General features: G+C 34.9%; 3 protein-coding genes across 5 annotated transcripts in view; all 3 read left to right on the forward strand.

Annotated features, from left to right (window-relative positions):
• The window catches only part of LOC103486589 (ABC transporter G family member 34-like), a 37,697-nt gene extending 35,746 nt beyond the window's left edge, over positions 1–1,951 (forward strand). The window contains exons 15-20 of one of the 2 annotated variants that reach the window (XM_008444593.3): positions 96–179; positions 274–407; positions 490–717; positions 810–981; positions 1,229–1,483; positions 1,565–1,951. In XM_008444593.3, the coding sequence (XP_008442815.2) occupies positions 96–179; positions 274–407; positions 490–717; positions 810–981; positions 1,229–1,483; positions 1,565–1,834 (1,143 nt within the window). In that variant the 3' untranslated portion in view covers positions 1,835–1,951. The remainder of the gene's footprint in view (positions 1–95; positions 180–273; positions 408–489; positions 718–809; positions 982–1,228; positions 1,484–1,564) is intronic. The other variant, XM_051084133.1, reaches the window with a different exon arrangement.
• Positions 1,952–2,663: 712 nt separating this feature from the next.
• On the forward strand, positions 2,664–6,870 carry LOC103486586 (tyrosine-protein phosphatase RLPH2-like). 2 transcript variants are annotated; one of them, XR_007820429.1, is made up of 5 exons: positions 2,664–3,398; positions 4,983–5,050; positions 5,167–5,346; positions 5,747–5,992; positions 6,504–6,870. XR_007820429.1 is itself a non-coding variant. In XM_008444589.3 (4 exons), exons 1-4 carry the CDS (start codon positions 2,870–2,872, stop codon positions 5,915–5,917), a joined length of 948 nt encoding a protein of 315 aa, XP_008442811.1. In that variant the 5' UTR covers positions 2,664–2,869; the 3' UTR covers positions 5,918–6,139. The 2 variants fall into 2 exon arrangements, 1 of the variants encoding a protein (XP_008442811.1); XM_008444589.3 differs by lacking the exon at positions 6,504–6,870 and having other exon boundaries at positions 5,747–6,139.
• Positions 6,871–10,370: 3,500 nt separating this feature from the next.
• On the forward strand, positions 10,371–24,341 carry LOC103486585 (1,4-alpha-glucan-branching enzyme 2-2, chloroplastic/amyloplastic). The gene is made up of 22 exons (XM_008444588.3): positions 10,371–10,635; positions 10,995–11,155; positions 13,902–14,152; positions 14,430–14,528; positions 15,123–15,165; positions 15,649–15,708; positions 15,840–15,920; positions 17,036–17,152; positions 17,531–17,614; positions 18,096–18,217; positions 18,382–18,501; positions 19,299–19,428; positions 19,597–19,707; positions 19,984–20,112; positions 20,196–20,299; positions 20,725–20,869; positions 21,197–21,344; positions 21,473–21,573; positions 22,114–22,191; positions 23,355–23,510; positions 23,643–23,717; positions 23,801–24,341. Exons 1-22 carry the CDS (start codon positions 10,509–10,511, stop codon positions 23,963–23,965), a joined length of 2,607 nt encoding a protein of 868 aa, XP_008442810.2. The 5' UTR covers positions 10,371–10,508; the 3' UTR covers positions 23,966–24,341.
• Positions 24,342–24,375: the final 34 nt, after the last annotated feature.

Consider the following 24,375-nt stretch of genomic DNA (forward strand, 5'->3'; position numbering starts at 1 on the left):
TGTATGATCGTGTTTAGTTCTTGGTAAGCCATTTTAAATTCTCCAAATTTAATTTTTCATTTAACCGTGTTTACTTTTATATTTGCTTAATGTAGTTACTGCTTATGGAACGTGGTGGGCAAATAATTTATGCTGGACCTCTTGGTCGGCAATCTTGCAAGCTTATCGAATATCTTGAAGTGAGTATATTTGTTTTTGGTGTTATAATCCTTCTGTTTATTTTGCACCAAATATTCAATTTGGATGCCGTTTGTGGATGATTGAAAATCACAGGCCATTCCTGGGATTCCAAAGATTGAAGATGGCCAAAATCCTGCCACATGGATGCTTGAGGTTACTGCCCCAACAATGGAGGCTCAACTGGATATCAATTTTGCTGAAATTTTCGCTATATCTCCACTGTATCGGTATGTATGACCGTGCTTTTAAGTTCTAAAGTTTATTTGAGTTTCAGCATTTTTCTTAACTTTGTGGTTCCTCTTTTCTAAGGAGGAACCAAGAACTTATAATGCAACTTAGTACTCCAACTCAAGGCTCCGAGGACTTACACTTCTCAAATGAATACTCACAATCATGTCTCTCTCAATTCAAAGCTTGTTTTTGGAAACAATGTCACTCTTACTGGCGAAACACTCAATACAATGCCATTCGATTCCTCGTGACCATATTTATTGGTTTCTTATTTGGTCTAGTTTTCTGGAACATGGGACAAAATTTGTAAGGCTTCGCTGGCCATTGTAACTTTATTGTTTGTGCCTGTTTTCACATACCATATTTTTTATATTGTGTTTTTCTTCAATGTTTAACAGTGCCAAGGAACATGATGTGTTGAATATTATGGGAGCTATATATGCAACTGCCCTTTTCCTTGGAATTTTCAATTCTGCGATTGTGCTCCCTGTGCTTGATACTGAAAGAGTGGTTTTCTATAGAGAAAGAGCTGCAGGGATGTATTCTACCTTGCCTTATGCATTTGCTCAGGTACCTTGCCTTGACTTAACACATGATCTTCTATTATATGGAGTGGGTAGGAAAAATAATAAGTTGCTATTTTGATATCATGTTTATTATTTTTTATTTTTTGGGTTCAATAGTGTGGAAAGCTACATCTATCTTCTAGGACAGACGTTGTGTATAATATCTTAACTAGTTGAATCAACTGGATGTATTTGTTAGCTATACATACATAGAACCAGAAAACTAAAGATTAATCTTATTTTTCCTGCAGGTGGCAATTGAGACAATTTATATTTCAGTTCAGGCTTTAATTTACTGTCTCCCCCTTTATAGCATGATTGGATTTGAGTGGAAAGTGGCAAAGTTTCTTCTGTTCTACTACTTCTTTCTAATGTGCTTCATATACTTCACGTTGTATGGAATGATGGCTGTAGCACTGACTCCAAACCACCATATTGCATTCATTTTTGTATTTTTCTTCTTTGCCTTCTGGAACTTGTTTACTGGCTTTTTCATCCCTCGACCGGTATGTGACATCTGAATTTAATATCTACCACTCGTAGTTCAACGTATACCAACTTAAACCAACCGTTGTTTTTTTTTGCAGCTAATTCCCATCTGGTGGAGATGGTGTTACTGGGCATCTCCTGTGGCTTGGACCATGTATGGCCTTGTGGCTTCTCTAGTTGGTGATAGAGATGTTGACATTGAGATACCTGGATTTGGAAATGTAGGATTAAAGATGTTGCTTGAGGAACGGTTCGGGTACCATCACGACTTCATTCCGGTCGTTGTTGCAGCACATGGCTTCTGGGTTTTGATCTTCTTCTTTGTGTTTGTTTCTGGGATCAAGTTCCTTAACTTTCAGAAGAAATAGGCAGTGTTTATATATGTTTGTTAGTCATAGACTCTCATAGCTGTTCTTTTGTACTATAAAATTGATTTGTGCTAAGAGCAATAGGTAATAAATTGAAATGGAGGATTTAAAATCTTAAATTATGGTAATTAATTAGTTAAAAGCCCACTTTTCACCCTTTTGAAAGAAATGGTTGAATACTGAAAACAATTCATTTGATCAATCTCAGCAATATGCATACTTTTGGTTGTGATTCACTTTGAATTTATAATTGCCTTTGGTTGATTCAACTTTTCACAAAATCGTTTTTCAATTATTTTTTTTAATCAAATCATCAATCATGTTTAGTAAAATGAAAATAATAACAATAATAATAATAAACTCAGCTCACTCTTAAAAAGAAATCCGATTTGGGGTAGCCCATTTATATCGACAATTGAATTAATTTACATATAAATATAAAGTTCATTAAATTCCTTTAATAAAAAGTAAAAGGCTTGCTTTAATTCAACCGTTAAAAAGACATTTATAATCATTTCGTAAATATTAACCTTCATCTTTTTTGGACCAATTCAGATGTGGAGTGAGCAAACTTTTACTACAAATGTTTTTTTTCTTTAGGTACAAATTAGAGGTAAGAAGAATTGGACCAAATCTTCACTTACGTTTCGAATAATTTCATTAGATAAGTGTCTTAACCTTATAACATTTGAATAATAGCACACCTTATAACATTTGGATGATATCACACTTATATGTAAATTAAGTTAAAACCACACAACCATGTTTGTCGATTGATAATAAAATTTAATATAATAGTAATAAAATTTTACCGGTAGATCCGTAATAATTTGATCACAATCATAACTATTTGCCAAACCATAACTAACATGACCATAAATGTGTTGAAATTTATAGTCTTTTCGAAATTCATTTTTTAACCGAAAAGGAAATCTTAAAATTAATTTTTTAAGAAAAAGGATCCACGAAAATCAAATATCATCGGAGCTGCCTCAGCTGTACGCAAATTCACCACGTCGTCTCGTCGTCAATCCAATGTCGCATTCCGATTTAATTCCAGCTAAAACTAGAGTAGTCTGCTGCATCGGCGACGTCCATGGATACATCACCAAGCTTCAAAACTTATGGTCCAACCTCGAGTCCTCAATCCACCCATCGGATTTCAATTCCGCCCTCATAATCTTCTTGGGCGATTACTGCGACAGGGGATCAAATACCCGAGAAGTGATTGATTTCTTGGTCAATTTACCTTCCAGATACCCAAACCAGAAGCACGTCTTCCTCGCCGGTAATCACGATTTCGCTTTCGCCGCTTTCCTTGGAATTTTGCCTCCTCCCGCCGATGGGTCGCCGTTTTCGGATACGTGGACGCAGTTCGAGGAGAGCGAAGAGCGAGAAGGGTGGTTCAGAGGTGAGGGGTATGAGAATATGCATGTGCAAGGGAGGAGATGGGCTGGGAAGATTACGGTCAAAACCAATTTGGCTAAAGGGACTGATTATCAGGGTTCCATTTATGACGCTGGACCAACATTTGAGTCCTATGGTGTTCCTCATGGTTCTGCTGGTACCCTTGCTTCTTTTCCTTTTGTTTGAATTCATTACTATTTTTAATTTCCAGTTACACTTCACGTATGAGTCATACTTTCCTTCTCAATCTTAGTGAAGGAAATTTTGGATAGTGACTATTAGCTTTGGTCCTTTAAAGTTGTTAAATGTATGTTTCAATGGAACCACTTAATTAGATTAGTCTGAAATACTAACATGACAAAAACGAACACATTAATGATCGACAAGCTCATTTTACCTCAACCCCACTTTGTTACACTAGAAAAAGAAAGTTTGTTGGGGCAAGAAACTGCGTAGTTGGACATGATAACAGCATTTATCTGTATCTTTTTGTTGAAGATAAGTGATTGAACATAACATTAGCGCCCTTTGTTCAAGCCTTTCTTCCCCAATTAATATTGGTTTCTACTTATTTGACATTTTTCAAACCTACAAGTGAGGGAAGTGCTGAAGATTGTGATTAACACCCGTCTTCTACATTTTTGTACCAGTTTTCGCTAGTTAATGATAATTCGCTCGTCTCCTCTTTTACAAGAAAATGAGACTTTGCCTTGAATAGTGAAAAGTGAATTATGGAAAAAATAAAAAGGTACAAACTCAACAAGGGAGTGGATAAAGAAAACAAACAATTCAATTTTGATTTCTTTTTATCCCCACGTGTCGTCAGTAGGATTTTGAAGTGTTGGTCTATGCTGGAGAATGGAACCATGATATCAATTTGGTAGGAACTAATAGGAAATAGGAAGAAAATTTAAATTGTAAAAAAAATGTACACTAAGATTATTATAACCTATAATACAATCTAATTTAATTCCTTGATGCGTTCCCCTTAACCAAGTTCAACCCCACAAAATTTTTCCATCCCATTTCACTGCCACTTCCTTTAGTATACAGAGCTGCCCAAGATTTCCTTCCCCTCTACCCTGACAAACTTCAACTATCTCGTATAAGTCATATGGCAACCTTTTCCCTTTGGAGGAAATAGGCCTATTCACTAATCTAAGATGTACTGAAGGGGAATTCCAAGCCAAGGGGTTACAAAGAGGTTTCGAATCTAGCCATGATTGAGGAGATGCTATAAAGATAATAATAATAGTTGAGAGAGGACCAAGTGGAGGCTAAGAAAATTATGTTTTCCAAGTCTTCTTCTGGGGTCTGTTGATATCTTTGGTAATTATTTTTGCTGTTCTGTCTGAATTAGTTCAAGTGCAGCACTTATGGAATTGCACCGAAGGACCATTGTCTTATATGAACTTGAATGAAAAGGTCTGAGGGCGTCAGTAGCGAAGCAAGGAAGAGTTTCATAAAAATTAGAACCGTCTTCTGCATGTACCAACTTACTAATTGAACTATGCTTAACAAAGACATCAGGATAGACGTCTGTATTTCATTATTGAGATTCTTGCAGGTTTCTGGTAATAATTTATAACTAAACGGACATTGTATTTGATTAGGAGTTCTATAATTGCTTGAATATGAAATGCTGTATAATTAACAATCTAACATGCTAGACGCTACCTTTTTTAGTTTGTTCTTCTTTCATGAGTTGAGTATCTAATTAGATAAAACCATTGTTTCTCAGATTTGGTCAAGGCAGTGCCTGATGAGCACAAGAAGTTCCTTTCCAATATGGCTTGGGTACATGAAGAGGCGAGTCTCCCTCTCTCAAGAAAACAGCATATTCAAAATATATAGCTAAATGAATGGCCAGGAATTATATAATTCGTCTCTAATATGGATTGGATAATCTTTGTAATTGATTCCAGGATGGTGTCTGTTTGGAGACAGTGGACGGCATCGAACACTATAAATTGATTGCTGTCCATGCTGGTTTAGAGAGAGGGAAAGATGTTCAAGAGCAGCTGAATTCTTTGAAAGCCAAAGACACCAAAGTGCCCAAGATAGAATGCTTAAGCGGGAGGAAAAATGTCTGGGATATTCCAAAAGTGAGGACTTATAGTGTACACATAATGAGTTGTGTTGTTCTTTTAGGGCATGTTTGGGAAAATGGAATGGGACAAGTTTGTATTGAGTTTTATTCCAAGTCCATATTTGGATTGATCGTTTTGAACCCAGTTTATAGTACGAAACCCATTTCCTTTCCACAGTTTTCAACCCAACCCTCTTTCCGTTTTGACACTTCACGATCTCATTCCCGTTCTACCTTCACCATTCCCCGTTACATTTCAAAGCCCTTCCATTTTCCAGTACTCCTAATTACGTTTCACCCTCCCAAACAGTCCCTAGAATGAAATTGTATTCCTCGATTAGTTGAATTGAATATGGTTTTCGTCCTTGCACTGTAAGAACTTACTGAAATCAAGCCATCTGGATTGTATCTTGCAGGAACTATCTGAGAAGCCAACAATGGTTGTAAGTGGACACCATGGAAAACTTCATATAGATGGCTTAAGACTCATCATTGATGAAGGTGGCGGACTGAAAGATAGGCCTGTAGCTGCTGTTGTGCTTCCCTCCATGAAAATTGTGCGTGATACTGATAACATGAAACAGTAATCATTCTTTTTTTTGCCGATGATAGTCAGAAAGAAGGCAGGCTGGCTTAGAAGTTAAAGTGCAAGTACAATCAAGGTGAGAACCAATGCCCGATCAAAGCTTACAGAAATTAGAATTGAGTTGTATCATGTCTCTTTCTGTCTTGTATAATCACTTCATGACGTTTTACTTTGTATAATAAGTTCACCACATGCTATTCCTAGTAATCATTTTTGGATTCCATTTCTTGCTATCGCTACTTTGATCATACGGCAAAATCCGCTTGGTCACACATTTTATACATATATTTAGTCGTAGATTATACATTAAAGATATTGTATAAGATAAATTTACTACAAACTGTCCATTTGAGCTTTTTGATAAGAATAGCAAGTATTTGGTTTTGAGCTTTTGGATTAAGTGGTAATTAGAATAGCAAGTTTTCGGACTGCCATTTTAATTATTATTTATGAGAATGCGATTAAATTACAGACAAATGAGATCATATAGTTTTAACTATTGATTGAAGGCCCAATTCGCATCGACTTAGTTTCATTCTATTTTAGCCATGGTGATCGACTTGTCTTCTTTGTCCTGCTTTTGCAAGGTTTGGTTGTGCAAGAAGACGTAATCTAGATGAAACTTATGTACCATTAGCATTGAGGTCAATTACCACACCACCTTTATCATACATACAACACTCCTTTTCGCCAGAGCTAGCCCATTCACACCATTTTTTGCCTACATCTCTTGGAATGTGCAAAGCCTCTCGCGGTAGTGGAGAAGCATATGTAGGGAATGGGTTCCAATACCTTAAACTTTCGGGCCTAATTTATGTAACAACAGGCTATTCATGAAAAAAGAAATGTTGAATTTAGAGCATTCTTGTAATTAGGTCTATTTAATTAAGTTACTAATGGGAACATTTATATATACATGTGGACATAATAATATACTGTGTATATTTCAAAATACATGCTAATCTGATGGACATTTACCTAAAAAAGATGTAGGTTTTCTTTTTCAATTAATCCAAATATAGTAATGATTTTTTTGGGTTAAATAGTAGGTGCCAAACTACAAACCTTTTATGATTGCTGAAACATATTAGATGCTAGTTCGAGCTATTAATTTTTAATATAACTGTTATCGTAGTAAACAAAAGAATTTTATTTATTAAAAGTCACGTTTTTCAACTATTTAAACTAAAATAAATACAATTTTTCCCTCTCGTCTCTATCCATCGCTTTCATTGTCAGATCCCTTGAGGACCTAAAACGAGGGTGAACCATATCTCGACCATGAAAATTTAGTTAGTTTAACTACTTAAAATTAAAATTCTCGACATTATTGTTTCAATAAGATTTTTTTTTCTCTAAACACATGATTAAATATTTGAAGTTGGTATTCGAAAGTGGAGTTTCTACCCCTTGCTCTAACTTAAAGAGTTCTTAAACTTATTTGAAGTCGATGTTTGAAAGAGAAGTCTAGTGAACTTACTTCTGGCACCTAAGATATTTTGTACTAAAGAATATGCTTTTTCTTTATACCATTTTCCTGTTTGATGAGAAAAATTAAAGTGAATGGCCCTCCAAATTTCATCCTGAAAATGGAAAGTGCCATTTGGATTTATTATGGTCACAGCATATTCTTTCATTGTCATTCAAATAAGATCTAAACACTATAACCTTTCTTTCCACCTCTTATTTATTTTCTACAATAATAATAAAAAGAAAATTCCCAACTTCGTTGCATTAAATTTAATAATGCATTTGTGAGTTCAAAATTTTAATATTAATTCAGAAAAATTACCCCAACTTTCCCATTCTTTTTTTCAATTTTAGTCAATATAATTTTGAATCATACTCGTTTTAAATAATTTAAATCGAAGAGCTTGATTTACAATATGCTGTTTTTTTTTTTTTCTGTAAACTTACAAAATTTTCCATATTTATAAAATAAAGATTATTTAATGGTATTTATGCATCCCCATAAATTTACCCTTCCGCAAATGACACACACATAGTCACGTGATCCCATCACCTTTTCCCATGACTTGTTTTCTTTGAAATGACTTTTCTTTTTCTTTCCTTCTTCTCTCTCATAGATATTTGAAAGGACATTAAACTTTTTTTTTTTTTTTTTTTTTTTGTTCTCTACTTCTATCATTCATTTCCATAAAAAGTTTCTTTGCTAAGTTTTATTCATACTTACTTCAAGAGGGTATCACTTACATATTTCGTATTCCAACTCTGCTTTGATACTTTTACTTAATCTCTTGTCACTAAAATTTATATTTTTTTTTTACTCTTTTTTATTATTTATTAGTTGGTTACGAAGATAAGACAGTAAGAAACTAAACTAAAATTAAAATTATTTTTGCATAGCTTTTTAATTGATTAGGATTTGATGGGATTCTAAACATTATATAATATATGTGATGGTTATTCCATACGCAATCAAGCATTATAGTCTTTTATTTGCAACGAATTATACTTTGATTGACGAATTTGTTTTGATTCAATCAAATATTTATTTACAACTATCGATGAAAGATAATGGGGCCAAATTGCACACACAGTTCACATCCCAAGTTATTAAAAAAAGGAAAAATAAATAATACTTTATATATAATTTAATCTTTATTTTTTTAAGAGTTGAATTTTAATTTTAAGAAATTAAAGAGTACAGTAAAAGATTTTTGCAATTCGTGGAAAATTCTTTTAAAAAAAATAGAAAAGGTAAGAGAGTGAGGCAAATGGGAAGGGGTAGGGTCATAGATTAAGATTTAGAGCCTTCCATTTCTAATCTTCGTAAAACGACGGCGTATCCCCACGTGCCGGGATCTCATTAGTCGGTTCTCCAAAATTCACGAGATAACAATTTCTTTTTCTCTATTTAACATCATAAATTTGTAATATAAAATATAGGAAAAGAAGAAACCATATGTAACGGTCTATTGTCTCTATTCTTAATGTTGAATTATGAAAACATTATATTATATCAAATTGTAGTTTCAATACAACATATTTGGAAACAATAACATTACAGTAACCAACTAAATAATTTACTTCGATTTAATTAACATATCTGCTAAGTTATCATATAGTGTGATTTATATGTGGTTAATTTCAAATATTAAAATGGACATTTATTACAGATTTTTCAATTTCAACGTAATTATGAAATTTAAAATATCAAATATGAAATCGAAAATTACTCAAAACATCACCATCTTATCGTACTATTGTTTGAAGAACGAGAAATACAAATAAAGTGCCAAATACATACATATAAAACAATTTACACACTTCACTCATTTTTTTTATTTATTTATTTTGTCTTTTTGATAAATTGCATTCAAACACATCAAGGTGCTACAAGAAATAGAAACGTATATAATCCTTGGAAGTGACTAATTAATTTCAACCTAGATGGAAAAAAAATTAAACCAAGAAAAAGATCCATGAATGGAATCCCATTTTGCAAGTAGATGAGGCATGGTTTTGTAAGGTGGGAATATGATGGATCTTAATGCAATTGAACATAATTTAATTAGCAATAATTTCTAAAATCAAAACACCAACTTCTACGATAGAGACCATATTTCCACTAGTTAAACGAACGATAAAAAGTGTCTATTTTGGTTTGAATTTTTGAAGAAAAAAACCTATTTTGGTTTATGTCATTAGAATTCGTTAGCACCTTCTACATTTGGATAGTTATAGTATAGATTCATCATATTAATTAAACCGATAAATAATATAAAAAAAATATCGATAAATTTATTATCAAATATTTTATGTCAACATAGAAATATAGTTAAATAAACTAAAATTTAAAACTAATCACAAAATATCCAAAACTTGTGGCACTAAAAAAAATTATATGTAGATAACTTGCATGCATATGAATTGAGTAAATGAAGTATAATGTCAATATACCAAAATAAGGGAGATCAAAATTTAAAAGCAAACGACTTTTTGAATTTTTTAACGAAATATCAATTTACCATATAGTTTTAACTAAAAATTAAAACTTATTTTAAAAAATTTAGGACTAATTTTTTTTAATACCGTAACTAAAATATAGTATTTTTAAAAATTTAAGACCACACTCTTAAAAGTATAAATAAAAACACTATAAAGTTGAGATGATTTAAACCTTTTATTTATTTATTTATTTATACTTTTTTTCTTCCAGTTTTGTGATTTAATATATTTTTTTTCATTACGTTTGGTTTTGTTGTTATTTTTTTTCTTTCACGGAACAACACAAAACTTGGGACTTGAAACGGCGCAAAATCATCAAAAGTAAAAAAGAAAAAAGAAAAGAAAAAGAAATAAAGACATATATATATATATATATATATATATATATATATATATTTGATGCGGGACCCACTTAACGTGAGTGCCCACGTGTCATCCAACCTCCTCCATCTTCCTTCTCTCTCGCGCCGTTCATTTCCCTTTCCTTTCGATTTTTATGAGCGACTGAATACTGCTACGCTTTTTCTTTTCCTTCTGATTTTTCTTCCTTAAACTCTCAAAACTACCATCCACTTCCTCTCCATCACTTTTCCTCTCCCCTCGGAAAAGAAAAAAAAAATATGGTTTATACGATCTCAGGGATTCGCTTCCCTGCTGTTCCGCCGCTCTGCAAGTGCTCCGACTCCACCTTCAATGGCCACAGAAGGATGCCGCTATCTCTCTTCATGAAGAAAGACTCTTCTCCTAGTACTCAGCTCATCTCACTTTTTCGCCTTTTCATTCTTTATATTACTTTTACACACTTTTCTAAGATGCACACTCCCGGGGCTCTATTTTCTTTTCTTATTTCCTTACTTTTGCTGCCAAAATCCGTTGAAACGTCAGTTGTAAGGTTGGAATTGGATCACTGGCGTCGGTTGTATGTGTACCTTATGTGTTTAGATTTTCCTGATTGGTTACCATTTATCACCACGGGGTGTATTGTGAGCTATGTTAACTATGTTTGGTTTAATGAACTTCAATTCCTACTTCTGAAATTGATTAATCTGTTTTCTGAGATTTGTTCTTTTTCTGTGCATGGAGTTGAAGCGATTCTTTGTTTTCAGGGAAGATTTTTGTGGCCAAGTCTACTTATGATTCTGATTCCGTCTCGTCGACTGCAACTGCTGCTTCTGATAAGGTTTTAGTTCCTGGGAGTGGGAGCGATGGATCTTCGACTTTGGCTGGGCAGTCTGAAAATTATGGCGCAGTTTCCGAGGATCCTCAGGTTAGTGATATTTATGTTATTGTTTTATTGAGATTGTTTCAGCTTTGAGTGTAATTTAAACCGATAACTATTTGCTGTATTGGAGGCCACATTGCTGTTAAGAAACCAGAGCTTTATAATCAGTTATAGGTGCATTGTTGATTGACGGGAATTTTGCATGGAAATGCGATGGTAGGAAAGAAGCTTGACTGGTGTATTGGAGATATGAGCGCGCGGGGGGGTGGGGTGGGGTGGGGTGGGGGAGTAGGAAGTTTATTTATTTATTTGTTTATTTTGTTTTGGTGGACGTAGTCTAATCGTATAAAGTCAATTATGAGATTGAAGATAAACCTTCTTCGAATGGTTGTCCATCCTAAAAAAACAATTGAGTGCCTCTGGACATAGGCGTATTTCATTGGTAGCAAACCAATTATATGCAGTTTGAAAGTGCCAGCATTAAGCTATAATTAATGTATTTGGTTGGAGTATTGCTCAGGAAGGCTTAACTCTCACGACAAAGTGCAAGAGAGATATCTTAATGGCTACCGACTTCAAAACATGTATGTTCTTTGCTTGGAGAGGTGTCATCATCATTTATTGGCACGATCCTTTAATAGTTATGCGTTGCCTTCCACTTTTTTCGCTATTCTATCCTGTTTCTATCAATTTTGGTTCGTTGGTTTTGTGGATTGCCAGAGGGTGCTTACCATTTGGTTTTTTCCTTTTACTTTTGAGGTGCCTCGGTTTGACGTTCCTTGGATTGTTTTTCTGTTTGGATTTTACCTTTTGATCCGAGGGCTTTTGCACCTTCAATCCAATCCATCTCACTTCTTCCTGTTTATCTCTCCTTTTGTTGACCCCTCCCCCTTGGTTTCTGTTGGACCTATTGCATTTGTCAGGTTGCCCCTTTGCTTCATCTTGCATCTCTATTTGTTGTTTATGTGTACTCTTTGGATATTTCTTTTATCAATAAAATTGGTTCTCATCATTGTAATTCTTGCTGACTGCTATCCGCCTCTCTTAAAGTGCTGTCTCAATTCTTCAACATTGACCAACCTCTGTGTTTCTGTTCCAAAAGAAAAAAAAAACATTGAACCTCTCCCTCAATCAGTCATCAGAACCTTGTGTTCTCTCATTTGTGGTCTCACCAGCCGTAACTCAATATGGAATCACCTGGTACTATTAATTTGGATACCTTAAGAAATAGATCTAATTTATTTTCACGCTCCAAATATTTATGTAGTTAAAGGTATTGTAAGTGTGTGTGGTTCTGAGAGGAATGGAAGGACCTTTCATTATGAGCTTTGGATGTTGGAGTCTGTGGTCTGATTATTGAGCTCTTCTTCCAAAGCTTTTTATAAATACGTTTTGGGAGACCTCCAATTGTGCACATATATAGGAGGAAGGTAGGAAAAGCAATTCGTGGAGAAACGGTTGGCTTGTGAGCCAGAGAACGTGGATTGTCCGCAAGTGTTGTGGGAGGATGTGCAGTCTAGTTTTCTAGAGCGTGGAAAGTATTGTTGGGGTTTTGATTGCCATTTTGTTGGTGTGGAATATATTTAGGGTTATGTAGTGAGGAGAGGTCCAGCTCTCTCAAATAGCAGTTAGGTTGTGACTGATATCACCCTGTGTTTTCTCTTATTGAGTTGATCGGCTGAAATAACCCACTGTATGTTGAAGAACTATCAATATCTAAGTGTTTGGTTGCCATCTCTCTGTGTTGTGTATTTTCTCGTATGTTTTGCAGGTGAAATCAATCGGATGCCTAACACTTTCCTTCTTGATTGCTTCCAGTTAGAATGCTGTTTTCTTAGACCTTTGAAGTTTTTTGCACATGCCATTCACATGAATTTTAATTCAGAAGGAACCCAAGCAATTAAATTTTCTGGTAACTTATTGGAATTCTAGCTATATGTGAGCTGTTTTAAATCTTTAAGGGGGTGTTTGGGGTAAAAAGTTTAATAGTGAGGACTGAGGAGCAAGGAGTTATGAAGTTGAGAGTTGTGAACTCCTAAGGCCCATAGTGTAAAGGAGTTGATAAGGACAAGATTGATGTATTTTAGTAGTGAAACCCACCAACTCCTTGGGCTAACATGGAGGGAAGTTCACGGCTCCTACTTCTCTACTCCTTGACCTAAGGGCACACTGCTGTACTTAGAATCTCATTTCCCATACCCTATTTTAGAACCAATGCTACAAGTCAGCCATCTAGCTGTCATTGCCCTTTTGGCCCTTCTTGTAAAGGAAGGAAAGCAAAATGCTGAAAACAGTCAGTTGGTCTTGTATTTTCAACTCTAAGGACATAGGATAGCTTTTGGGCATGTATGGGAGTGGTTTTATAAGGGTTAAAATCACTTTTCCATGTTCAAAATCTCTCCAAATGGTCATTCAAAATCATTTTAATGGCTGATTGTACATTTTTAAACATGGTTCTCATGCATGGAGCATTAGTCTTGGGCTTTTTTGCTTTTTGCTCTGTGTATAATCCTCTTGTACATTGAGCATAGTCTCAATTCCATAATTAATGAAGAGACTTGTTTCCATTTAGAAGAAAAAAAACATGGTTCTCAATTCTCATACAATCAAAATTGAAAACTTGTTAAGGATTGGTTTTGAAAAATCACTTTCGTACATGTCCACCTGTAAGTCGTTTTGACTTGGTTGTCTCTACTCTTGTTTTTATACTCATGTTTACTTCCGTTGTCACACACGGCGTCTATTCTTTTCTCTATACATTATCCTCATTGTTTTTGTAACTTTGTGTCAGGTGCTTCCTGACATAGATAGTCAAACAATAGAAGCTCATGAGAAGACAAAGGAAGAAACAGATCAAGATCCTCAATCATTGCCAGTAGATAATATTGATGGTGACCAAGCACCACTGGAGGAGATATCAATCCCTTCAGAAAATAAGAAGGCTGAAACCACTGTGAGGTCCATTCCTCCACCTGGCAGCGGACAGAGAATTTATGATATAGATCCATATTTGTCGAGTCATAGAGGACATCTTGATTACCGGTAAGTTTCTTTGCCATCCTTGCTTGGAAACACTTCTATTAAACCTAATTATAAAAGGAAAGAACATCTAAAAGTAATGGAAAGATATAAATGACTATTTCAAAAGCAACTAGTGGCAGATCCATAAATTTATCCCCTCCTTACGTGCACGTTCCCATTTCTATTTTGCCCCGTAACTGCCCATTCTTTGCATAGGTCAGCAATTGTAAGGTATATACTAGGGTGTGTTCTCATAGCATACTGGATAAAGTCTAACCATTTCTATATATATTTTTAGATATGGACAGTACAGAAGGATGAGGGAGGCTATTGACCAGAATGAAGGTGGTTTAGAGGCGTTCTCTCGTGGCTATGAAAAGTTTGGTTTCTCACGCAGGTAATTTTCTTGGTTTCTATGTGCTGTCTATGTCTCGCTCTTACAAGCACTTGAAGTGTGAATACGTAGTCTGAACTGAGAACTCCTTATGCTTGGGACAATTGTTACATGTAATAAACTCTTGATTTTTTAGAACAATAATTTTTTGTCTTTTCTTTTACTGCTGGTGTATGGAGAATATATTTGTATGCTGAAAATATAGTATTGCAAGAGGCCTATAGATATTTCAGCAATCTCGGGAAATAAGGAGACCAAGTAGGCAAGTATGGACAAATAGGAAAAATGGCTTATGAACAACAAATAAAAAAACAAGCAGGAGTGTCATCTCCCATTTGTTAGTCACCTGAAAGAGTATCTCTTCCTTGCACTGGCTATCCTAATAGCCACTAGGCTCCCACCCCTTCCCACCTACTAGTTAGCTACAAAAAAAGCCGCTCACTTGCACTTCTTACCCACTAATTCCCCCTCTCTTTCTGTTTTATATGTTAATAATAGCAGGTCCATCACCTTCTTTTTCCACATTGTTATATAAAGAACCATACACGATAAATTTCTTGTATGGTTCCTTAATTTGCTCTCAATTGGTTTTTTCAGTGCCACAGGTATCACGTACAGGGAATGGGCACCAGGAGCCAAGGTTAGTTTTCACTTTTCCTTACCCTTTTTTTTATAATTATGATTATTGTTTCAATTTTTATTTTTTGTTATGAGAAACAATGAAAGATAGATACCTTCATTTCATTTTTGCCTCTCTCAGAAGTTCTGGGAAGCTCCTTATACAACTGTGCACTTAGAAAACCTATCCACAATCACATTACTATGGAAGGAAAATAACTCCAGTTACTTCAGAAAGACAAGTCATTGATGAAAATAAACCATGAAAAATCAAGTTTAACAAACAGTTGTCAAAATGTGTTTTTACTTATTTTGAAAGCAGAAGACAGTTTCCCAGTTACACCCAAAGGTCCCAAACAGCGTTTGTTTAATTTGAAGACAGTATGTTTAGATGGTTGTTTGGAGCGATCTTCTGGCCCTTTTCAATTCAGTTCCTGCACATATATGTTTTTGACGAACTTCAAGAATTTTTTATTTATTATTTTTTTTTGTCTTGCTCTTTCAGTCAGCTGCATTGATTGGAGACTTCAACAATTGGAATCCTAATGCAGATATTATGAGCCGGGTATGCAATATTTGTTGCAAATACTAGCGGCTCGCCATGTGTGCTCTTTCTCCCTCACCTTATACATATTGCGCATTTTAGCCTCCTTGGATTTAGAATGCTATTTACAGTAATGTTTTTTGTATGTGCAGAATGAATTTGGTGTCTGGGAAATTTTTTTGCCTAATAATGCAGATGGTTCTCCAGCCATTCCCCATGGATCTCGCGTGAAGGTATGTATTCTCACAGTGGCATATAAATTATGCAAGGAGAACAATAGGTGGTTTTTAGCTTCTAGAAGTTTATTTAATTAATTGTAATTTTTTTAATAAAAGTCATTTTCTTCGATGGTATGAAATTGCAAAAGAAAGGGGGAGACTCCACTCCAAAGGATTTAAAAAGGACTCTTCAATTAAACAAGAGAGAAGAAAGGTATAGTGATGGAAAAGAGGGGAGCATTTCAACCAAAAGACTGGCATCAAAAAACCTATTGTTGGTGATATATAATTAAATTTGCCTTCAACTACTAGCTTAAGCTTTTGGGTGAATTGGTAGTTTAATATGGTATCAGAGCGCATTGTCGTTTCCTCCCCAATTAAAATTAATTTCCACTTGTTGGGTCTTTCAAAATATTTCAGCCTACAAGTGAGGTAAAATTGATTTCCACTTGTTGGGCCTTTCAAATATATCAATCCCACAAGTGAGGTCGTGTTGGTGATATATAATTAAATTTGCCTTCAACTACCGGCCTAAACTTTTAGGTGAATTGGCAGTTTAATGCCTATCAAAGGGAAGCTCCTTCTCTTCAAATGTTTTTTGACTCCTTTCTTGCTAGTAAGCCATATAAAAGCCCTTTGGATCCACAAAAGCTTATTTTCCTTTTTAAATGGGATGCCCCAGTAAAACTTATGAGAGAAGGTGTGATGCAATAAGCAACAGCTGTCGACTGTCCAGATTAGGAAAAAGAAGAATTACATATTCACCTGATATAAGAAACTGTCTTTGTGATTCAGTTTAGAAATGGATTTTTTTATGGGATTTGACCTCCTAAAAGGAAATATGGATGGACGCAGGGGGAAAGTTTTCTTAATTTGGAGTATGGTTTTGGACCTTAACCATTAAGTCAAATAGTATGCCAAATTAATACCTTTTATCTACTTATCTACGAAGTTACGTAAATAATTAAGTAGGAAATAACTTGGTGGAGAATCCATTTTACTCATTGGAGATTTCTCACTTACCAATCAAATTAGCCTTTTTTGATGTAGAAGTGCACAAATGAATTATCTTTCTGTGCAACTTGATTAACAACATTATTGCTTCATGACTTGACATTTTTTACTTGTAGATTCGAATGGATACTCCTTCTGGCATCAAAGATTCAATTCCCGCTTGGATCAAGTTTTCGGTGCAGGCTCCAGGTGAAATACCATACAATGGCATATACTATGATCCACCAGAAGAGGTATGGTTCATAAATTTACCATGTGTCTTATAATGTTCAAGCAACTACAGGAAACCTTTTGGAACTGCATTTTGTGCCGATATTGATAAATATTGGGGAAAATATACAACTGAAATTAGATTATAGCTGTAAATCCATGGGAGTGTCCCAAAATGAATGGCTAACAATAGATTTATAGTTTAGCTATAGCGTCTAACAAGCAGAAAGAAAATTCATATCTTAAATTTGTCACTTGTTTAATGAAATCATGGGTCAGAAATTCCGTAACGAGTACATTGTTATTTAGTGATAGTTGCTTGCTTATTAGATAGTTATTATTGTATGGCTTTCTACATCAAACTGCTTTGTGTTACTAAACTGTACTTTCTGTCATTGTAGGAAAAGTACGTGTTTCAACATCCTCAGCCAAAAAAGCCAAAATCACTTAGAATTTATGAGAGCCATGTTGGTATGAGTAGTACGGTATGCATCTTCTGTTCCCTGTGATCGATACTTTCTGTGTTCTGTTTAAATGCTTATTATCTCTTTCTTCTTGTGTTCTTGTCCATGCCAAAATTAATTCCTTCACAAAATTATGCCTGTGATATAAAGAGACCCACGACTATGAATGAAAGATCTTGATCTCCTTTAGTTTTGGCTTTCCTTATCTGGCTGGAATAGTCGTCTTTCCTGCTTTGATGTGCAGACTGGATCTTAAACTTGTAGTAGGTTAGTTTCATTGTAATCCACCCTGCTGTGTTGAAAGCTCACATTTTCAAGCAAAAGTAAATGCTTGCTGTATTGGACTTTTAATTCCCAGCCATCCTTTCTGCAGCCCTCATTTTTCTAGGATAATTAAAAGATGGATGTTGAAATATTCATTTACATTCTACCATCAACCTTATGTCTTGCCACTTTACAACATGCTGCATTCATGTCTTAATATATTCGATTTGGATTGTAGGAGCCTATTATAAATACATATGCAAATTTTCGCGATGATGTTCTTCCTCGCATTAAGAAGCTTGGATACAATGCTGTCCAGATCATGGCTATACAAGAGCACTCTTACTATGCTAGCTTTGGGTTAGTTCATGTTCATTATATGCTAATGTTTCTAAATTAAGCTGGAGTTCATTTTTAGTATAATTTTTTTAATAAATGATATGCAGCATTTTCAGAACAATTGCCATCACTTTGTATTGTATCCCCCCTGGGTTCAATTTGCTTACCTGCATATTTTACTGTAGGTACCATGTCACCAACTTTTTTGCTCCTAGTAGTCGTTGTGGAACCCCTGAAGAACTTAAATCATTGATAGATAGAGCTCATGAGCTCGGATTGCTTGTTCTCATGGATATTGTTCATAGGTAAATGAACTTAAAGATCCAAGATCGTGCAAAGAACTGGAAAATCTGTTTTATTTTCAGTATATTACATTGTGAGAGTATTTTTCTCTCTTTTTTCTTTGGTACTAAATTCCTTTGTATTTGTTACTTAATGTAATAGGCTTAACTATTAAGTAATTCTTTTTATATCACTTGGGCATGCATGGAGGCAGTATGTCATTGAGGGTACTTTTCTTCTAAAATGTTGACAATGACATGCAAATGAATTGGGGAAAATTAACTTCCATCAACTATAACTTCCACCGATTTATGCGGGCAGGATCTGTAGTACTATGGGACTTTTCTTTTAATAGGCCAGATGACTGTTCATTTCTTGAGAGAGTAGAATGTGCAGCAAAAGATCCTGGAGTCACAAAAAAACATCATAAAATAAAACAACCAATGGTTTGTGGAATACTTGGTTGGAAAGGAATAATATAAGGTTTTGCTAAGCGAGAGATTGGGTAAAGAGGCTTAGGCATGGCAAGGTTTAGTCTCTGTTTGGGCTTTGGTCACTAGGCGTTTTTGAAATTTTGATTTATGAAAGTGTGGTTTCTTACTAATATATATGTAAAAATTGTTAAATTTTCAAGACACTGTTTAGTCTGACCATAGTTTATGAGATTGAGATCTTTGGCTAGATATTTAAATCCATTATCTCACCCTTTGTTTTACGTCCTTGATGTTGAATATTCTTCCAAGTCCTTTTTCTCTTTACTCATCAATTGTATTTTTCAAAAACCATAGTTTCTTATTGATATATATGTGGTAACATGCAGTCACGCGTCAAAGAATGTGTTGGATGGACTAAACATGTTTGATGGCACTGATGGCCATTATTTCCATTCTGGGTCACGAGGTTATCATTGGATGTGGGATTCTCGACTTTTTAATTATGGAAGCTGGGAAGTAAGATATTTCTCTCTCTCTCTCTCTCTCTCTCTCTCTCGGGGGGGAATCATAAATGATTAAGTGGGTATCACTGGATGTGTGGAGGACTTGGCTTTTGGCCTCCTTTATATTTATCTCATGTCTCTATATAACCTAAGGTTTCATCCATCTGTATCGTTGATTTAGGTACTAAGGTATCTACTATCAAATGCAAGATGGTGGCTGGAAGAATACAAGTTTGACGGGTTCAGATTTGATGGTGTGACCTCAATGATGTACACTCATCATGGCTTGGAGGTACTTTATTTGATGAGGGTTGGGGAATTTATCTCATGAGATGGGGCGAGATGCAAGGCTTTCTTTCCTTGGGAAAGCTAGATATAAAAGCTTACGAGTGACATTCTCCTGTCCAAAAAAAAAGGGATTAACGATACCTGCCTACATATCTGCAGCTCTCTAGGCTTTTATTTTTTATATGCCAAATTGTTGCAGTCTATGAAAGATTTGTAATATTGCGCTCATGCTTTGGCTTATGACAAGAATGTTCTTTTTCTTTCTTTGTGGGTGCTTCAGGTAGGGTTTACTGGAAACTACAGTGAGTACTTCGGATTTGCTACAGATGTAGATGCTGTTGTGTATTTGATGCTGGTGAATGATATGATTCATGGGCTTTATCCTGAGGCTGTCACAATTGGTGAAGACGTATGTTCCTTGAATTCATCATTAAGTGACCTTGCATGTATCCACAGCCTTGTTTTAATGGGGGAAAAACTTTAATTTTGCAGGTCAGTGGAATGCCTACCTTTTGCATTCCTGTCCAAGACGGTGGAATTGGATTTGATTACCGTCTGCACATGGCCATTGCTGATAAATGGATCGAGCTTCTCAAGTATGTTGTTCTATTTCTCATATTTCATTTTTATTTGCTAAAAACACATGTTAAAATGCTCTTCTCTTTAATCACGATGAAAACGAAAAGGCAATCCTTACAAATTTGCCACTTATTATTTTCACCACCACTCAAAAGAAATAAAAGACGAGAAGAAAACACGTGTCATACATCTCTATTTTATAACTTGGCTGAGAGTGAGCTCATGATATAACCCATATGATATTGGAATGGCAATTTTCAAGACAAATGATGCCACACTAATAGAATAAGTCTTCGTTTTAGATTTCTTTTCTTTTTTTGAAGGATTGAACAAATCTGGAAATGTGGCAGCCAAATTCCTCCATGTGAAATATTTTCATTTAAAAACTTTTCCTAAATGTACGTAGACAGGTCTGCTTTAACCAGTTTTATGTATGATGTAGGAAAAGCGATGAAGATTGGGAAATGGGTGATATTGTTCACACGCTTGTTAACAGAAGGTGGTTAGAGAAGTGCGTTGCATATGCTGAAAGTCATGACCAAGCTCTTGTTGGTGATAAAACAGTTGCATTCTGGTTGATGGACAAGGTTCATAATTATTGTCCTGAACTCCTATGTTGTGAAAATGTCTAATATTGATGACATGCTTACTTGAAATTTAGACCTGTTAGTCTAGTACTATTGGTTTTCTATTGCATGTTCAAGTCGTTAATTTATTTTCATTATTTTCTTTTCACATTTTCCTAGGGTTTAAATCGTGTTTATTTGGAGGTTAAATGATAGAAATCCTTTCAATAAGAAGAATCTTTTTGTTCAGAAGTTGGAACCTTTCCATATTAATATTAATGAAGTCTTAAAGAAGATTTTGGTTCATTCTATTTCTGCTGCTAAGTCTCTTATATTCTTGTCTTTCAGGACATGTATGATTCCATGGCTTTGGACAGACCATCAACTCCTGCAATTGATCGTGGAATAGCATTGCATAAAATGATAAGGCTTGTTACCATGGGATTGGGAGGAGAAGGATATCTGAATTTCATGGGGAATGAATTTGGACATCCTGGTACGATACTCCATCCTTGGTCTTTCTATGTTTCATATAAGTCATTCACTATCTGGTAGTATCATGTTTATCAATTTGTTGCTCTATTATTTCCTCTGAAAAATCATTGTCAAATACCATCCTTTCAGAATGGATTGATTTTCCAAGGGGCGACCAGCATCTTCCTGGCGGTGCAGTAATTCCTGGAAACAACTTCAGTTACGATAAATGTCGGCGTAGATTTGATTTGGTGAGTGATTGCCACCTCATATTTTCTTTTGTATTTTAAGTTGATATTTTATTGTAGAGTGATTATGACAACCTTAGGTTCGATTGAGGATCCCACATGGAAATTTTTGGGGACCTCATAATCTTTTATAAGATACACAAGTTGCTCTCTTATTACCAAATGTTTTTGAATGGAACCTCATGTTTGTTGAGTATAATTTTTGTTAAATCACTAATGGAACAAAAAGCTTAAGCTTAAGCCTATATATCATACAACACTCCTTCACTTGCATGCTTAAATTTTGATGAAGGCCCAACAAGTGGAAGTCAATATTAGTTGGATAAGAAATTACAATTTTTTATAATATTCTTTAAATTTATTATTTTTCTTTTCCTTTCATTTTAAAGATATTTTGTTTCAAGGCAAAGCGTTCTATGCACAGCTGATAAAACTTTGGTGAAATGCATCCTAATCATGGTTACCTAATGTGTTAGAAAAATGGACCATTGAGTGTATACTTTTCAGACATGGTTATACTGACAATAAATTGCATATATGCAGGGAGATGCAGATTATTTAAGATATCGTGGTATGCAAGAATTTGATCGAGCAATGCAGCATCTTGAAGAATCTTTTGGTGTAAGTTTTTCAGTTTTATGAAGCCTATGTTTTACAATATCTGAGATTTCTAAGTTCCTGGATTTTAAAATTTAAATCCCATCCAATGACTTCATGACCTGTCATCTTGTTAAAAGGCTTTTTTTTATTTTTTAGATACATTTTAACTCGTAATTTCATTCGTGCTTAAATGGTCACTCAGTTTACAACTTTGTGTGTGCCCTTCCCTAGGCACATTTCAAATTTTCTCATAAAAGTTGTCTCTGCTGTCTCAACCTGGATTCTATGCCTTTGCTGTCCTTTTCTATTTTTGTGCTTTCTGCCACTAGTCTTAGTGTGCGGTGCTAAAAGTTTTTAATTTCTACATTCATGAGATTGTGCTCTTTTCCAAGTTTTGTACTCTTTATGAATTGACAACGAAATGTCTTTCTGCATATTTTACTGTTAAAACTTTATCCGATGTCCTCTGTATAGGGGATTGGACTCCAACACATACATTGGCATGCATCTTTAGTTGTTAAATTGTGTATTTTAGTGTTCTAATTTTAGGGAAAATATCAACTTTTAGGCGTTAGTATCAATTTAAATCTTAAACTAATATTTCTATCGGAAAGAGTTTAATTTTGTCCTCCATTATGCTCTATTGGGTAAATGTGGTGTGAGGCTTATAATTTTTCTTAATTAAACTACTTTCCTAAGTTGATCAGTTTGGACTCTCATTTAGACTTTCCTTTGAAAATCATCAATGTATCGATTCTAATTGTCCATTTTCTTAATCCAACATTTGAATTAAGTCTAAATGCATGTAAAAATTGACGTCTCAAGGGTAATCTTAATAAAAGGTGTAAACCAATTAGTTTATGATACTTTTAAGAGTTTGAACAAAATCTAAAGGAAGTGTAAACCGATAAATTTATGAAAGTTTGGAGTTTAAATTGATACAATTATTGCTACAAAGTTTTAAGATGTATAAATTGATATTTTCTCTAGCTTTATGTAAATGTCACCAGAGTTGGGAACACTTGAAAACTTGTTGGGTTGGAATATCCTTTTCTTATCTACTTAAATTGGGTTGTGTTCCTTCCTCTTGCTTTCATGTGCCTGGAATTCTGTTATAACCAACCGTACTTACTTGGCTTTGAAATTTTAGAATATGCATAACAAGCATTAAGGTGTGCTTGCAGTTTATGACAGCTGGACACCAATATGTTTCCCGAAAAGACGACAGAGATAAAATCATTGTGTACGAGAGGGGGGATTTGGTTTTTGTTTTCAACTTCCATTGGAGTAACAGCTATTATGACTACCGAGTTGGGTGCCTAAAGCCTGGAAAATACAAGGTATTGTGCTACTGTATTGTCAATTTTGTAGTCTTAAACAAATACATGGGCTCCATGATCTTCCAGAAATGTATTCCTCTTAATCTGTTCAAATTCTATAAAATAAGGAGGCAATTGTTGGCATTGTTTTAGATTGTCTTGGACTCAGACGATCCATTGTTCGGGGGGTACAATCGGCTTGATCATTCTGCCGAATACTTCACATTTGTGAGATAGTCTCTTAACATCTGTTTTTAAGTAGATTGAATCCATTTAAAGGATTTGGATTAAAATGTTTTTTGCTGCTGCAGGAGGGTAACTATGATAACAGGCCTCGCTCTTTCCTCATATACGCTCCTTCCAGGACGGCCGTGGTCTATGCTCTTGCACCAGATGATTCTGAGCTTGCAAAGGGTGAAACCGAAACCGATACCGAGCCTGAAATGGAAACGGAAACTGAAACTTCATTGGAGTAGAGGTTTATATGCAATAAAGATGGTTCGACAATTCTAGTGACACGCAACCGATTCCGAATCTTCTTGGGTGTGGGAGACAATTCTGGTAGGTAAATTGGATACACAGCTAACAAGGTAATAACCTTTCTATTCGATGCAACTTGAACTTCATGTCATATGCATAAAGTAAAAGAGGAGAACAGAGGATGAGTAGTAGATGTTTTCGCTCTTTTTATTTAATCTTTTAGCATTATATTTATTGGTTTTATATTCCAGAGCTGGAAACTTCTCTATGTATAGTAGAGAGCGTGTAAATAAAACTCTCTTCCAAGTCATGGTTAATCTATAAGGAAATACACTATGCACTTCAAGAACTAATCTTGAGGTATTTTCATGACTTCGATTGGAGGTGAGGTTATTTTCTTCCTTCT

The sequence above is a fragment of the Cucumis melo genome, chromosome 4 (genome assembly GCF_025177605.1).
Source record: "Cucumis melo cultivar AY chromosome 4, USDA_Cmelo_AY_1.0, whole genome shotgun sequence".
NCBI classification, from domain to species: domain Eukaryota; kingdom Viridiplantae; phylum Streptophyta; class Magnoliopsida; order Cucurbitales; family Cucurbitaceae; genus Cucumis; species Cucumis melo.